This window comes from Dysidea avara, chromosome 4 (genome assembly GCF_963678975.1).
Source record: "Dysidea avara chromosome 4, odDysAvar1.4, whole genome shotgun sequence".
Classification (NCBI taxonomy): Eukaryota; Metazoa; Porifera; class Demospongiae; order Dictyoceratida; family Dysideidae; genus Dysidea; species Dysidea avara.
Genome location: NC_089275.1, coordinates 1,660,108 through 1,674,904, shown reverse-complemented (window position 1 = coordinate 1,674,904; position 14,797 = coordinate 1,660,108). Strand labels below are relative to the sequence as shown.

Genomic DNA, 14,797 nt, shown 5'->3' with positions numbered 1-14,797 from the left:
GTATAAACATGTAAATGAATCTACAGAAATATCCGAAATGGTCTGTTTAATAAGGCCAAGAAGTCTATTATTAGCTTTGTTAACCACTGCTGAACACTGACTATGAAACTTGAGATTGCAATCAATCAACACCCTCAAATCCTTTTCCTCATTTACCTTAACAATGTCCATCCCATCCATCTTATAACAATATCTTGGATTAAACTGACCTATATGTAGTATTTTACATTTAGAAATGTTGAAAGGCAACTGCCACATTACTGACCATTTAATGCAAGCATTAATATCATCTTGCAGGGAGGATATTGGGTTAGCAAGACTAATGCTGGAATATATTATTGCAAATAAAAGAATTTTGTTTCTTAATAGTGATGGCAGATCATTGATGAAAATTGCAAAGAAGAGAGGACCCAAGACTGATCCTTGAGGTATTCCACTTATTACATCACTCCAACCAGACATTGAACCATTCACAGAAACTCTTTGTCTGCGTCCTTTCAAAAAGTCTTGTATCCAATTAAACAGATCACCTCTAAAACCATATGCATAAATCTTTTTGAGCAACCTTTCATGAGGAACAGAGTCAAAAGCCTTCTTAAGGTCAAGGTACAAAACATCTACTGAATTACCACTGTCCAAAATTGTATGTTGTAGGCACCTAGAGTATTAACATTACCTATCAAAGGGTTAAAAGTTTTTATATTGTTTTGAACGAGGTTGACATACAACACAGCTGATAATTGATTGCTGACACTAACTTCCTTTATCATACACACACACAGAGTTCCTAGCACAAACCTATTCAAAAACACCTCTCATCTTGATTACTTACATTTACTATAATACTACTAATTTACTAGTACCACCAAATGCACCAGAGATTATACATTATTACCACTATTTATAACATAAAATATGGTATACTATCTAAATCTGTTATAAACTGTTCCTACCACAAAATATTATTATGACTTGATATGCGATGTAGCTATGTGTGTGTATGTATACAAAAAGAAACACTTAATATGTATGATACTACACAGCTGCTAACTCTTAATATGTAAAATCAAAACAATTTAAAAACTTGAAGTGTCTTACTACAATTCTTCACACCTCACTCCTCTACATGATGGTATAAGATAACAAACAGTGATCAAATGACTACTGACAACCAACAATAACAGTGAAATTTAACAGTATAAGATTATGTACAGTACATATTATGTCCTTATACTTCTTTGTTTACTTTTTGTAACATTATTATTGTATTCTAATGTATTCACTCACCATCTGATGCACCAGATTCATGACCAGAACTTCTATCAGAATGTGCCTCATCAGATTCTACATTGAGTAACACACAAGTAGTTACTAGGAGGTAATTATTGTTGTGTACATAATAACATGTATCATGGTCTAATAGATGACATGTACATGTGAACAACTGTGTCATTCAGTCTGCTATATATTTCATAAAACATTAGAAACTTGCCTGATATGATTGCATACAATTACAGTAGCTTTTAGGGCAACATCAATATAAGAATAAAACTACCATGTACTATTGCATCTGAGTAGTCTACTTGTGGTGTATAGATCAGTGAAACTGTTGGTTTAATTGAGCAGTAACAGTTGAGTCAAGCAAAATGAAAGGGCAATGACTTTAATTTGAGTTATTGACTGCTGTATTACAGTATCTCATTGCTACAAAATTCTTTTCTATTATGTCTGGTAAGCAGGAGAGGGATGCCAGTGCCCATCTCCAACGAAGAGTGTGTAATAAGGCTTTTTCTTGTATATACAATCCTTGTATACCATGAATACATACATAATGCAAAGAGCTGCACTTTTGAAAGTGGAAGGAAAGGGAAGACAGTTTGGGGTGAGATCTGTTTCGAATGCTTCGTGCTGGATCTGCCACTATAATTGTTGCTGTATACTGTTTGATCACTCTCAGTGACATCATAAAGCTCCACAATTGTTATGTATATTTTTCCCTTGGTCCTAATGGTACTACCTTCCTCCCACACATCTATGAAAAAACTAGGAATATTTTCTGGATTTCAAGTCTATTGACCTATTTAAACTTGCGCATGCGTATGACATGAGCATTTGAATGACTGTGGCTGTTCACATAAATGAAATGCATGCACAAGTTTGAATAGGACAATGGACATGAAATCCAGTGTAAAATGAAAGCTCAAAGGCCTAAAGAATATACCCAACAGAAAAGATGCCTACAAACAACTACAGATGAATAATTGTAGCAACATAACCAAACAAACCAGTTAATGTGTAAATACATCTTTTTGAAACAACACTTTAAGGCAGTACTGAATCTTACCATATTCAGGAAGTTTACCAGGACTCTTTGGTTCATTTTTGTATTCATCCAATTGTCGTTCCATCCACTGCTTTATGTACTACAACAATACACACAGTATCAGTGATGTGTACAGGAACATGAAGATGATGTAATCATGTACCACTAAGTGATCACCTTAGTCATATTAGTAGTGTCCACTTTGACCTCCTCTACAAAATAGTGTATAACACTTTTTCGACGATGCCATACTGCCTCTAGTAGTGGTGTCCTGTTTGCCTATAGTGCAGTAGTAGAGAATATCATTGTATTACATTGTGATGATGTGTGCTCACTTTGTTGACAATGTTCAGGTCAGCTTTTGCACTTGTCAACATTTCAACCACTTCAGCCAAACCTTCTTGTGAAGCAAGATGGAGAGCCGTGTCTCCCATCTGTTAGGAGTTAGAAGTATAGATGCATGTTCAACTTCAAAGTTATTTACACTAGAGTTTTAGTATGACAGAGCAACAACAGTGTTTTATAGTGACATGGCAGTTCATATATGAATGTAATAATGTACCGTGATTTGATTTTTTTGTTATAAAATAATTTTCACATGCAACAACTTGTACAAAAATTTCCTACATGAAACTTTTTACATAAGATTGAACTACTCTAATAAAGCAGTCATTCACGTAAATCATATGAAAATATTTTTATACACAAAATTTTATCACGAAAATTTTTTGCACGAAAATATATTAATATAGCGATTTACAGTATGTATATACATCTGCTACTGATGTATATGCATTGACAGCTGAGCTAAATTATCATTGTATGAAAATGAGATTGTATAGTTTGTTGTGTAACAGAGATAGTAGAGTAGGCCAAGAAGTGGGGACAACTTTTGCAATAAAATTATAAAGTGGAATTTGTAACATACATGATTGCTATTAGGAAGAAAATTTGAAGCAGTATTTTCACTGCATTTTTACTGGTAAACTAGCAGCTAATTTTACCTATGTGGGACTGTTCTATTAGAGTGGTCAGTTGCTATCTTTAGAATGTCTCAGTCTTTTGTGAAAAGATATCTTAATAATAATAGATGCCAAATTCCTCAAACAAAATCTCAGACAATTACTTTTGGTACTGTATACAAAATACATTCTGATTAGTCCTAAGCTTCAAACAAACAAATTCACACTGTTTGGTATTATGTTTTGCATTGTACATTGTGCACTGAGGACATTACAGCATTTCATGCACCCTGTAAATTATTACCATAGTTAGAGCATTAACATTTGCTCCTAATTTGATCAATCTCTCCACTACTTGAACATGACCATTCTGAACAGCAAGAAGTAATGGAGTGTAGCCAATCTGCAATAAGATGTGATCAAAGTACTAATATACATTTTGCATTTGTAGAAACTAACTTTATTGACAGCATTGACATCTGCTCCTGATCTGATCAACATCTCCACCACCTTTACATGACCATGTTGACTAGCAATGTGTAGAGAACCAGATCCACTCTATTTAAGAAAATCACATGCTATCATATCATTATGTTTACTGAATATCAAAGAGTTCATTATATAGTGGAGGAGTATCCCACTTCAGTGTATATAGCATGTATTTCATTCAATGTGTAAGTCATGTAGTCATTTGAATGTATAGCCTTCTGTATACAGATATAAAACATTCAGTTATCATACACAAGTATTCCAAAGATTTTTAATTAGTAGTTTAATGCGATATCCAGTTTTCCTGCTACATATGTGGCTGGGTCTGGGAAAACCGGTCTTATTTCCCATGTCAACAGATTTAATTTTTCACCAAGAACACAACATGAATAAACTATCTAATTTCACAGCTAGACTTGATTGGTCTGCTTTTTGCTAGCTGCTTTTCTCAATCCGTATGTGCAGTGTGGGGCCTTAATGGACCTCTGGTCAGCCTGGGGATGGCTGTGTTTGACTGTACAGCTACATGGCTTTGAATAAAGACCTGTGCTGTAAAACTCCTTTCATTTAAGCCAGTTTTGATATATGAATGGCCCATAACTTTGTCTAATTCATCGCTACACCTTCCTTTACGATTTTTAAACAGTCTCTTGCCCTCTTTTTAGGCCCCTACTTCCCACCCTTTTGAAGGTAAGTAAAACATACAAAAATTTGGTACACATAGCTTCAACCATTGGCGAGCTAACACTCTAAATACTTAAAACCGGCATTTCTTGATATTTTTAAATAGGCGATAAGACGGGATTTCCCGGACTGGGCCACATATAGCATCTTGTGATACACATTGCCATAATTAGTTAGTCATAAAAGCCATATCTGTCACTATTACTCTCTCCTGGGAAACAAGGTTCACAAAATTCATTAAGAACTTTTATGAAGACAATTATTCTGTATACAGCAATACAGTAATAGTGTTTAACTCTGAATCAGTGTAGTACTAGAGAGTAGTAGCAATACTTTCAGCTTTGGAATTTGCAGCTTCCATTTTATACTCTACAACTAGCCCTCATGCTCAATCAAGCTTTCTTTTAAGAATATACTGCAATAATGCTTTCAAGCATTATTTTGTTCACATAATTTTTTCGACATCGGTCTGCAGTCATGAAATGTCATCCAGTAACTATAGTTTCAGTTAAAAATTTTCCAAACTATGGTAATAAAAACACTACAGTTAGCACAAAATTTCATGTAGCAGAAGATTTCAGCTAATCTATGTGTGTGAATTAATAAGGAGAAGGGAATATTAAGTTAAATTAGAGATTAAAGAGAAAAGTATATAGTGAAAACAAAGGAATAGCTATAAAGTGGTGAAACAAAGAAGGTTGCCTACGCCTACAGATATACTAGTGGACATTAAATCTTTATAAATATAACTGAATTAAGGATTATGTATTATGGACTGAATTTAGATTGAATTAAGGATTAAATGTCCACTAGTACATCTACAGGTATAGGCAACCTTCCTTGTTTCACCACTTTTAGCTATGTCCTTGTTTCACCACTGTTTTTACTTTGATCCTTAAGCCAACTTGAAATTCCTAATTTTTCTTTCTATTTGTTTTATTTTTATAACATAGTTATGGAAAATGAGCCAGCACATACTGCATCAAAAGAAAGAATGGCTCCAGGATTGCCAAATTTTGCATTATGATAGAATGAGTGCCCAACCAAACATTCAGTTACGTAACAGAAAAGGAGGTGGCCATTACAGTTTACTTTCAGCTATATTTTACCCATTTTGTTAGGATATATGGAGGTGTAAGTTACAAAAGACTACATAACTAGCTACTACTACATAAAGGAGAATACACAATGTTACAGATGAAGAACAGTATGCCAGAGAAGAGTTTCTGCCAGTTGCTATGGAAAATACAAGCGATAACATAAGCCACAGGAATTCCTCATTGCACTATCGTGAATCAACACTTCAAAAAGAACTGAAACACAAAGGAGGATAAAGGCAAGTCCATGATGCACTGGTGTATTGTACATACTGTGGTTAGTGAAAAGGCACATCTCAGGATGAGGTGACATCGAACAATGAGAAATCAAGCCCATAGCCTCATCCATTGTCTAGTTATGCTTGGCTGGAGGCATCAGTTAGTCAGCCAGTCAGCATAAACTCCTGTTAATAGAATTGTTTTGAAATCCCTTAGAAACTTTTTGGAAGGGTTTGGAGTTGTTCTGAAGACATTTTTGGGCTTGGCTGTGCCTAACCAATGCTGCCAAACTGTCATGAAGGGAAACTGAGGCTGGCTTTAGGGTGATATTTTTGGCTGGATAATTCCAGTTCTTTATTACGAGTACACATTAGGAATGGCTTTTTACTACTAAAGTTAATCATGGAATCTGCTCAAATTTATGGTGTACTTGTAGTAGATATGATAACTGTCCAAGTCATGTCATTACCATTGTCATGGCATTAACATCTACTTGTAGTCTGATCAGTGTCTCCACCACTGGAATAAGGCCACGCTGAACAGCAAGATGTAGAGGAGTATATCCACTCTATAGTATAATAATATCAAAGTGATTAGATACATTTCCATTAGTAACTAGATTAGTTAACCTTATTGACTGCACTGACATCTGCTCCTAATTTGATCAGCACCTCCACCAGTTGACCTTTATTGTGATGAACAGCAAGGTGCAGTGGAGTATAGCCACTCTATAGCATGAAAATATCAGGTATATTTCAATTAGTAACTACACAGCTTTTCTTAACCTTATCAACTACACCAACACCTGCTCCCAATCTGATCAGTGTCTCCACCACTTGACCTTGACCATGCTGAGCAGCAAGGTGTAGAGGAGTAGATCCACTCTATGTAGGATAAGCAATATATTATAGTGGTTAGTTATAATTCAAATTACAAGGATCTGTAAACCTTAGATTTTATAAATAATATGATTGCTTTGGCTGGGTACCACACACAGGCCCACCATGTTACTAAAGCTACAATTAAATAATGAAAACTAATATCCAAACATTTAATCATTCTGACTTTGAAGCAGTGCAATGACTAGCATTGAGCTTGTTAATGACATTTGATTGGCCAATAGAGTACATTAAGTTAATGAAGACTATTTAATTGCTATACTACTCAGTAATGAATACCCTAAACAGTTACACTCTGAATGTACAAAATCAGCCTCAATACATCATGTGCTGGATCATGTATAATCATGACAAGTAACAAACTTTAGGATAGGAGGTTGTGAGGTCATAACATTATTGATTTTGGATATGTAAAATTGCACTCTATTATCAAAACACACAGCAGTGAATTGCATGGCCAGAAAGCTGGTGCATTACATCATATTGACTGGAAGAAAGAAAATAAGATTTCCGCACATGCTTCTCCAAAGTATTTGTATTATATCTGAGGGTAGGAAATACAGCCAATATGATTGAATTTTCTTCAGTTAATCTTGATATATATGGGCAGCCTACGTTTCCACTGTTTTCTTCTTAAGAGGTCTACAGGGGGACATTGAACTGTCTGAGATTGAATCTGAGAGCATTATGACAGTTTTTGTGCATCATTTCAAGAACAACGTTAACTTAGTACAGTGAAGTTACGCTCCACAATGGGGAGAAGGAATTTATATATTTTGGGGGAATCCCTTATAACATCATGGGGAATAAACACTGGTGTGATAGAAAAAATTCTAGGAGATATCATTCAAATATTGCTGTCATAAAGTGAAACTGTACAGCAAAGAGTTTACACAGTGGTTATTGTCTTGACAATAATTGTAAATCCCATGCAATTTGCATTCAGAGAAATGTACCAGAAAAAAGAAAGAAAAAAAATTACTGAAGCTATGCTAGTAGGCATGTATGTCACAGAAGCATGAAGCCTTAGCAGGATATAGCTGTTACAAAATAATGACCTTGTTAGCAGCATTGTTGTCTGCTCCTGATCTGATCAGTGTTTCTACTACCTGAACTTTGCCATGTTGACTAGCAATGTGTAGAGGAGTAGATCCATCCTATAGAAATTATAGCTACTACCAATTTATTTAGTTATGCTGACCTTAGTGGGAACATTGACTCTTGCTACCAATTTAATCAACAACTCCACTATAGGAACATGACCATGTTGAGCTGCAAGATGTAGTGGAGTAAACGTATCCTGTAAAAGAAATAGTTAAAGACGTAATCAATTAGACACTACCTATTATGGAAAAATTGATGAAAATGTGCTCTAATAGAACAGTCAGTAACTGTAATAGAGTAGTCATATAAAAATTAAACAGCTGTTTTTATTAGAGCACATAATAATATTCCAACATATACAATACACCAACACATACAATACACCAACACATACAATACACCAACACATACAATACACCAACACATACAATACACCAACACATACAATACACCAACACATACAATACACCAACACATACAATACACCAACACATACAATACACCAACATATACAATACACCAACACATACAATACACCAACAAATACAATACACCAACACATACAATACACCAACATATACAATACACCAACATCAAGACACACGGTAGTGTGTCGTGCGGCCCAAGAAGCCGGCGCGCCACACCTTGAGTATATTGACAGGAAGAACGAAAACGTCATTTGCACACATTTGTATCTCAGTGATCACTTATCTGATTGGAACCAAATTTGCTACACAGTTTCCCGCCAGCCAAGGGAGTCTACATTCCAAATTTGAAGGAAATCGCTCCAGCCATTTCCGAGATACGAGCTGCCAAAGTTTCGTTTTTTTTTCTTGGTTTTTTTCTTCTTCTTCTTCTTCGTCTTTTCGCACACTTGCAAAAATTGCTATAACAAGCAAACCCGTACTCCGATCGCCGTGAAATTTGGCACACAGAAAAGAAGTCCAAAGGCGAATCCTAGCATCAAATTTGGTACAAATCCGATGAATGGTTCAGGAGTTATGACCGATTATTCGCGTAAAACAAGATCGACTAGTTGTCACGCCTACAGGGTAAACCGCTTCATGGAATGAGTTGAAAATTGCTATATAGATGGAGTAACCATCGTAGGAGTGCCTTTTGGTGGTTTGAAAGGAATCGAGATAAAGACCACGGAGATATGACACAAAACCCAACCTGTGTCACAATTACGCGATCGATTTTTGGTAATAAAAAAGTATTAGTTTTTACGCCTACTAGGCAAACCGCTTAGAGCAATGAGCTGAAAATCGGTGTATAGCTGGAATAATCTTCATAGAAAGTCTTTGCAGTAGTACAGAAGAATCGGATTACAAACCACTGAGTTATGATTCGAAAGCCAACTCCGTGTAGCAAATGCGAGATCGAGATACTCTAATAGAACAGTCACCCTAATAGATCATTCGGCTAATTTATTTATTCCATTATAGAATTTTATTACATCACAAGTTATTCTGTAGGGAGTTCAGCTGCAAACAGTTAATCTTATAGACAGTTCAGCAAGAAGACAGTCACCATGTGGAGAGTTAAGCAAATATATCACTATAGAGATTCAGAACATTACAAGTCACACTGAAGAAAGTTCAGCTATAAACAAGTCATGCACTGTGTAGAGAATTCAGCTACAATTAAGTCACTCTTTAGAGAATTCAGTTACACAGAATTCAGCTACACACAAGTCACTGTGGAGAGAGTTCAGCTACAAACAAATTACCCTTTAGAGTGATCAGCTACAAACAAAACACTTTGCAGGGTGTTCAGCTGCAACAAATCAACCTTTAGAGCAATCAGCAATGAACAAATCAACACAAATCTACCTGTAGAGAGATAAGCTAGAAATAAATCACCCTGTAGAGAGTTCAGCTAAAAAAAATCACCCTGTAGAGACAGCAGCTAGAAATTAGACACAATGTAAGGAGTTCAGCTACAAGCAATCACCCTGTAGAGAGTTCAGCTAAAACAAATCAACCTGCAGAGAGATCAGCTACAAACAAATCACCTTATAGAGAGTTCAGCTACAAACAGATTACCTGTAGAGAGATCGGCTACAAACAAATCAACCTGCAGAGAGATCAGCTACACACAAATCAACTTGTAGAGAGATCAGCTACAAACAAATCACCCTGTAGGGAGATCAGCTAGAAACTACACACAATGTAAGGAGTTCAGCTACAAACGAATCACCCTGTAGAGAGTTCAGCTAAAACAAATCAACCTGCAGAGAGATCAACTACAAACAAATCAACTTATAGACAGTTCAGCTACAAACAAATTACCTTGTAGAGAGATCGGCTACAAACAAATCAACCTACAGAGAGATCAGCTACACACTATTCAACTTGTAGAGAGATCAGCTACAAACAAATCACCCTGTAGAGAGATCAGCTAGAAACTAGACACAATGTAAGGAGTTCAGCTACAAGCAAATCACCCTGTAGAGAGTTCAGCTACAAACAAACCAACCTGTAGAGCGATCAGCTAGAAACAAATTACCCTGAAGAGAGGTCAGCTACAAAAAATCACCCTGTAGAGATATCAGCTAGAAACAAATCACCCTGAAGAGAGGTCAGCTACAAAAAATCACCTTGTAGAAAAATCAACTACAAACAAAACACTTCGCAGAGAGTTCAGCTACAAACAAATCAACCTTTAGAGCGATCAGCAACAAACAAATCAACCTGTAGAGAGATAAGCTAGAAACAAATCACCCTGTAGAGAGTTCAGCTAAAACAAATCAATCTGCAGAGAGATCAGCTACATACAAATCACCTTATAGATAGTTCAGCTACAAACAAATTACCTTGTAGAGAGATCGGCTACTAAAACAAATCACCCTGCAGAGAGAACAGCTACACACATATCAACTTGTATAGAGATCAGCTACACAAACAGATCACCCTGTAGAGAGATCAGCTACACAAAGTAAGGAGTTCAACTACAAGCAAATTACCCTGTAGAGAGTTCATCTACAAACAAATCAACCTGTAGAGCAATCAGCTAGAAACAAATCACCCTGAAGAGAGGTCAGCTACAAAAAATCACCCTGTAGAGAGATCAGCTAGAAACAAATCACCCTGAAGAGAGGTCAGCTACAAAAAAATCACCCTGTAGAGAGATCAGCTACAAACAAATTGCCCTGTAAAGACATCGGCTACAAACAAATCAACCTGCAGAGAGATCAGCTACACACAAATCAACTTGTAGAGAGTTCAGCTACAAACAAATTACCCTGTAGAGAGATCGGCTACAAACAAATCAACCTGCAGAGAGATCAACTACAAACAAATCACCTTATAGAGAGTTCAGCTACAAACAAATTACCCTATAGAGAGATCGGCTACAAACAAATCAACCTGCAGAGAGATCAGCTACACACAAATCAACTTGTAGAGAGATCAGCTACAAACAAATCACCCTGTAGAGAGATCAGCTAGAAACTACACACAACGTAAGGAGTTCAGCTACAAATAAATCACCCTGTAGAGAGTTCAGCTAAAACAAATCAACCTACAGAGAGATCAGCTATAAACAAATCACTTTTTAGACAGTTCAGCTACAAACAAATTACCTTGTAGAGAGATCGGCTACAAACAAATCAACCTGCAGAGAGATCAGCTACACACAATTCAACTTGTAGAGAGATCAGCTACAAACAAATCACCCTGTAGAGAGATCAGCTAGAAACAAATCACCCTGAAGAGAGGTCAGCTACAAAAAATCACCCTGAAGAGAGGTCAGCTACAAAAAATCACCCTGTAGAGATATCAGCTAGAAACAAATCACCCTGAAGAGAGGTCAGCTACAAAAAATCACCTTGTAGAGAGATCAACTACAAACAAAACATTTTGCAGAGAGTTCAGCTACAAACAAATCAACCTTTGGAGCGATCAGCAACAAACAAATCAACCTGTAGAGAGATCATCTAGAAACAAATCAATCTGCAGAGTGATCACCTACAAACAAATCAGCTTGTAGAGAGATCAGTTACACACAAATCAACCTGTACAGAGATAAGCTAAAAACAAATCAGAGTTCAGCTAAAACAAATCAATCTGCAGAGAGATTAGCTACATACAAATCACCTTATAGATAGTTCAGCTATAAACAAATTACCTTGTAGAGAGATCTGCTACAAACAAATCACCCTGCAGAGAGATTAGCTACACACAAATCAACTTGTATAGAGATCAGCTACAAACAAATCACCCTGTAGAGAGATCAGCTAGAAACTACACACAATGTAAGGAGTTCAGCTACAAACAAATCACCCTGTAGAGAGATCAGCTACAAACTAGACACAAAGTAAGGAGTTCAGCTACAAGTAAATCACCCTGTAGAGAGTTCAGCTAAAACAAATCAACCTGCAGAGAGATCAGCTACAAATAAATCACTTTATAGACAGTTCAGCTACAAACAAATTACCTTGTAGAGAGATCGGCTGCAAATTAATCAACCTGCAGAGAGATCAGCTACACACAAATCAACTTGTAGAGAGATCAGCTACAAACAAATCACCCTGCAGAGAGATCAGCTAGAAACTAGATACAATGCAAGGAGTTCAGCTACAAGCAAAATCACCCTTTAGTGAGTTCAGCTACAAACAAATCAACCTGCAGTGAGATCACCACAAAAACGCACTTGTACAGAGTTCAGTTACAAACAAATTACCCTGTAGAGAGATCAGGTAGAAGAATTCACCTTGTAGAGAGTTCAGCAACAAAGAAACCACCATGTAGAGAGTTCAGCTGCAAACAAATCACCCAGTAGAAAGATCAGCTAGAAGAAGTTACCTTGTAGAGGGTTCAGTTACAAAGAAACCATCATAATTATAGAGAGTTCAGCTACAAAGAAATTACCCCGTAGAGAGCTCAGCTAGAAGAAGTCACCTTGTAAAGAGTTCAGCTACAAAGAAACCACCTGTACAGAATTCATCTACAAATAAATCACCCTGTATAGAGATCAGCTAGAAGAAGTTACCTTGTAGATAGTTCAGCTACAACAATTCACCCTGTAGAAAGATGAGCTAGAAGAAGTCACCTTGTAGAGTGTTCAGCTACAAAGAAACCGCCATGTAGAGAGTTCAGCCTCATACAAACCACCTTGTAGAGAATTCAACTACAACAAATCACCCTGTAGAGAAGAAGTTACCTTGTAGAGAGTTCAGCTACAAAGAAACCATCATGTAGGGAGTTCAGCTACAAAGAAACCACCATGTAGAGAGTTTAGCTGCAAACAAATCACCTGTAGAGAGTTCAGCTAGAAACAAATCACCCCGTAGAGAGATCAGCTGGACGAAGTCACCTTGTAGAGAGTTCAGCTACAAAGAAACCATCATGTAGACAGTTCAGCTGCAAAAAAAATCACCCTGCAGAGAATTCAGCTACAAAAAAATCACCCTGTAGAGAGTTCAGCTAGACGAAGTCACCTTATAGAGAGTTCAGCTACAAAGAAACCATCATGTAGAGAGTTCGGCTACAAAGACACCACCATGTAGAGAGTTTAGCTGCAAACAAATCACCTGTAGAGAGTTCAGCTAGAAACAAAATACCCTGTAGAGAGACCAGCTAGAAGAGGTTACCTTGTAGAGAGTTCAGCTACAAAGAAACCATCCTGTATATAGTTCAGCTACATTTCAAGTCACCCAGTAGAGAGATCAGCTGCAAAAAAATATCCTGTGGGGCAAAATGGGCATGTAATAAATATATATATATAATTTGTATAATAAAATCAAAAATAATTGAAGTACTAAAATTCTTCTTTAAGTTCTTTTCTTCTTCCTGTAGTAAAGAAAAAAACACATGGGTTAAAAAAGCCCCAAAGCCAGCCATAGGCCGGCTTTGCAGTATACAAATACAGAAAGAAGTGATATCTAATCAAAAACAGCCAAGCTGTAAAAAAAGGTGCGGCCCCCAAAAAGGCCATGGTGAAAAAAGATGTGAAATCCAAGGTGGCAGCCAAGAAATGGCTGTGATGGTAGGTTAATGGTTACATTTTAATAACGACAATTCAGGTTAATTTTGTGCCGCTTGGTCTTGGCACCAAATTCACCTGAATTGTTGTTATTAAAATGTAACCATTAACCTACCATCACAGCCATTTCTTGGCCGCCACCTTGGATTTCACATCTTTTTTCACCATGGCCTTTTTGGGGGCCGCACCTTTTTTTACAGCTTGGCTGTTTTTGATTAGATATACAATACACCAACATAATATACAATACACCAACATATACAATACACCAACATATACAATACACCAACATATACAATACACCAACATATACAATACACCAACAAAGACAATACACCAACATACACAATACACCAACATACACAATACACCAACATATACAATACACCAACATATACAATACACCAACATATACAATACACCAACTTATACAATACACCAACAAATACAATACACCAACATATACAATACACCAACAAATACAATACACCAACATACACAATACACCAACAAATACAATACACCAACATACACAATACACCGACACATACAATACACCAACATGCACAATACACCAACACATACAATACACCAACATATACAATACACCAACATGTACAATACACCAACATATACAATACACACTTCACAAACTAAAACATGCAAATGCAGTAAAGTATACAATCTGTGCTGTGAATGTTGTAGGCTTGTTTCATTAAAGACTCACATTGTTAACAACGTTGACATCAGCTCCTAATGTGATTAGTATCTCCACTACAGTAACATGACCATTTTGAATAGCAAAGTGTAGAGGAGTTGATGTAGTCTAAAGACATCATTTACATTGTAAGCAACTCTACTCATATATCAATACACAGTTAACCTTGTCAACCACATTGATATTTGTTCCTGATTTCACCAGTATTTCAATGATTTGATTATGCCCTTCATGAGCTGCAATATGGAGAGGAGTCCACTTATCCTAAAGATTTTAGAGATGCTTTGTACACTATTAATATCTCACACACTTCA

At 36.5% G+C, this 14,797-nt stretch overlaps 1 protein-coding gene across 1 annotated transcript; it reads right to left on the bottom strand.

The window, feature by feature from the left end:
- Nucleotides 1–900: 900 nt before the first annotated feature.
- LOC136252689 (ankyrin repeat and protein kinase domain-containing protein 1-like) lies at nt 901–14,314 on the bottom strand. Its single transcript, XM_066045259.1, has 14 exons — nt 14,264–14,314; nt 14,128–14,190; nt 7,875–7,973; nt 7,732–7,830; nt 6,560–6,658; nt 6,404–6,502; nt 6,244–6,342; nt 3,745–3,843; nt 3,590–3,688; nt 2,659–2,757; nt 2,501–2,602; nt 2,345–2,423; nt 1,288–1,344; nt 901–1,122 (listed from the first exon to the last, which is right to left on the bottom strand). The coding sequence occupies exons 1-14, from the start codon at nt 14,312–14,314 to the stop codon at nt 1,115–1,117; spliced, it is 1,152 nt and encodes a 383-aa protein (XP_065901331.1). The 3' UTR covers nt 901–1,114.
- Between the last annotated feature and the right edge of the window lie 483 nt (nt 14,315–14,797).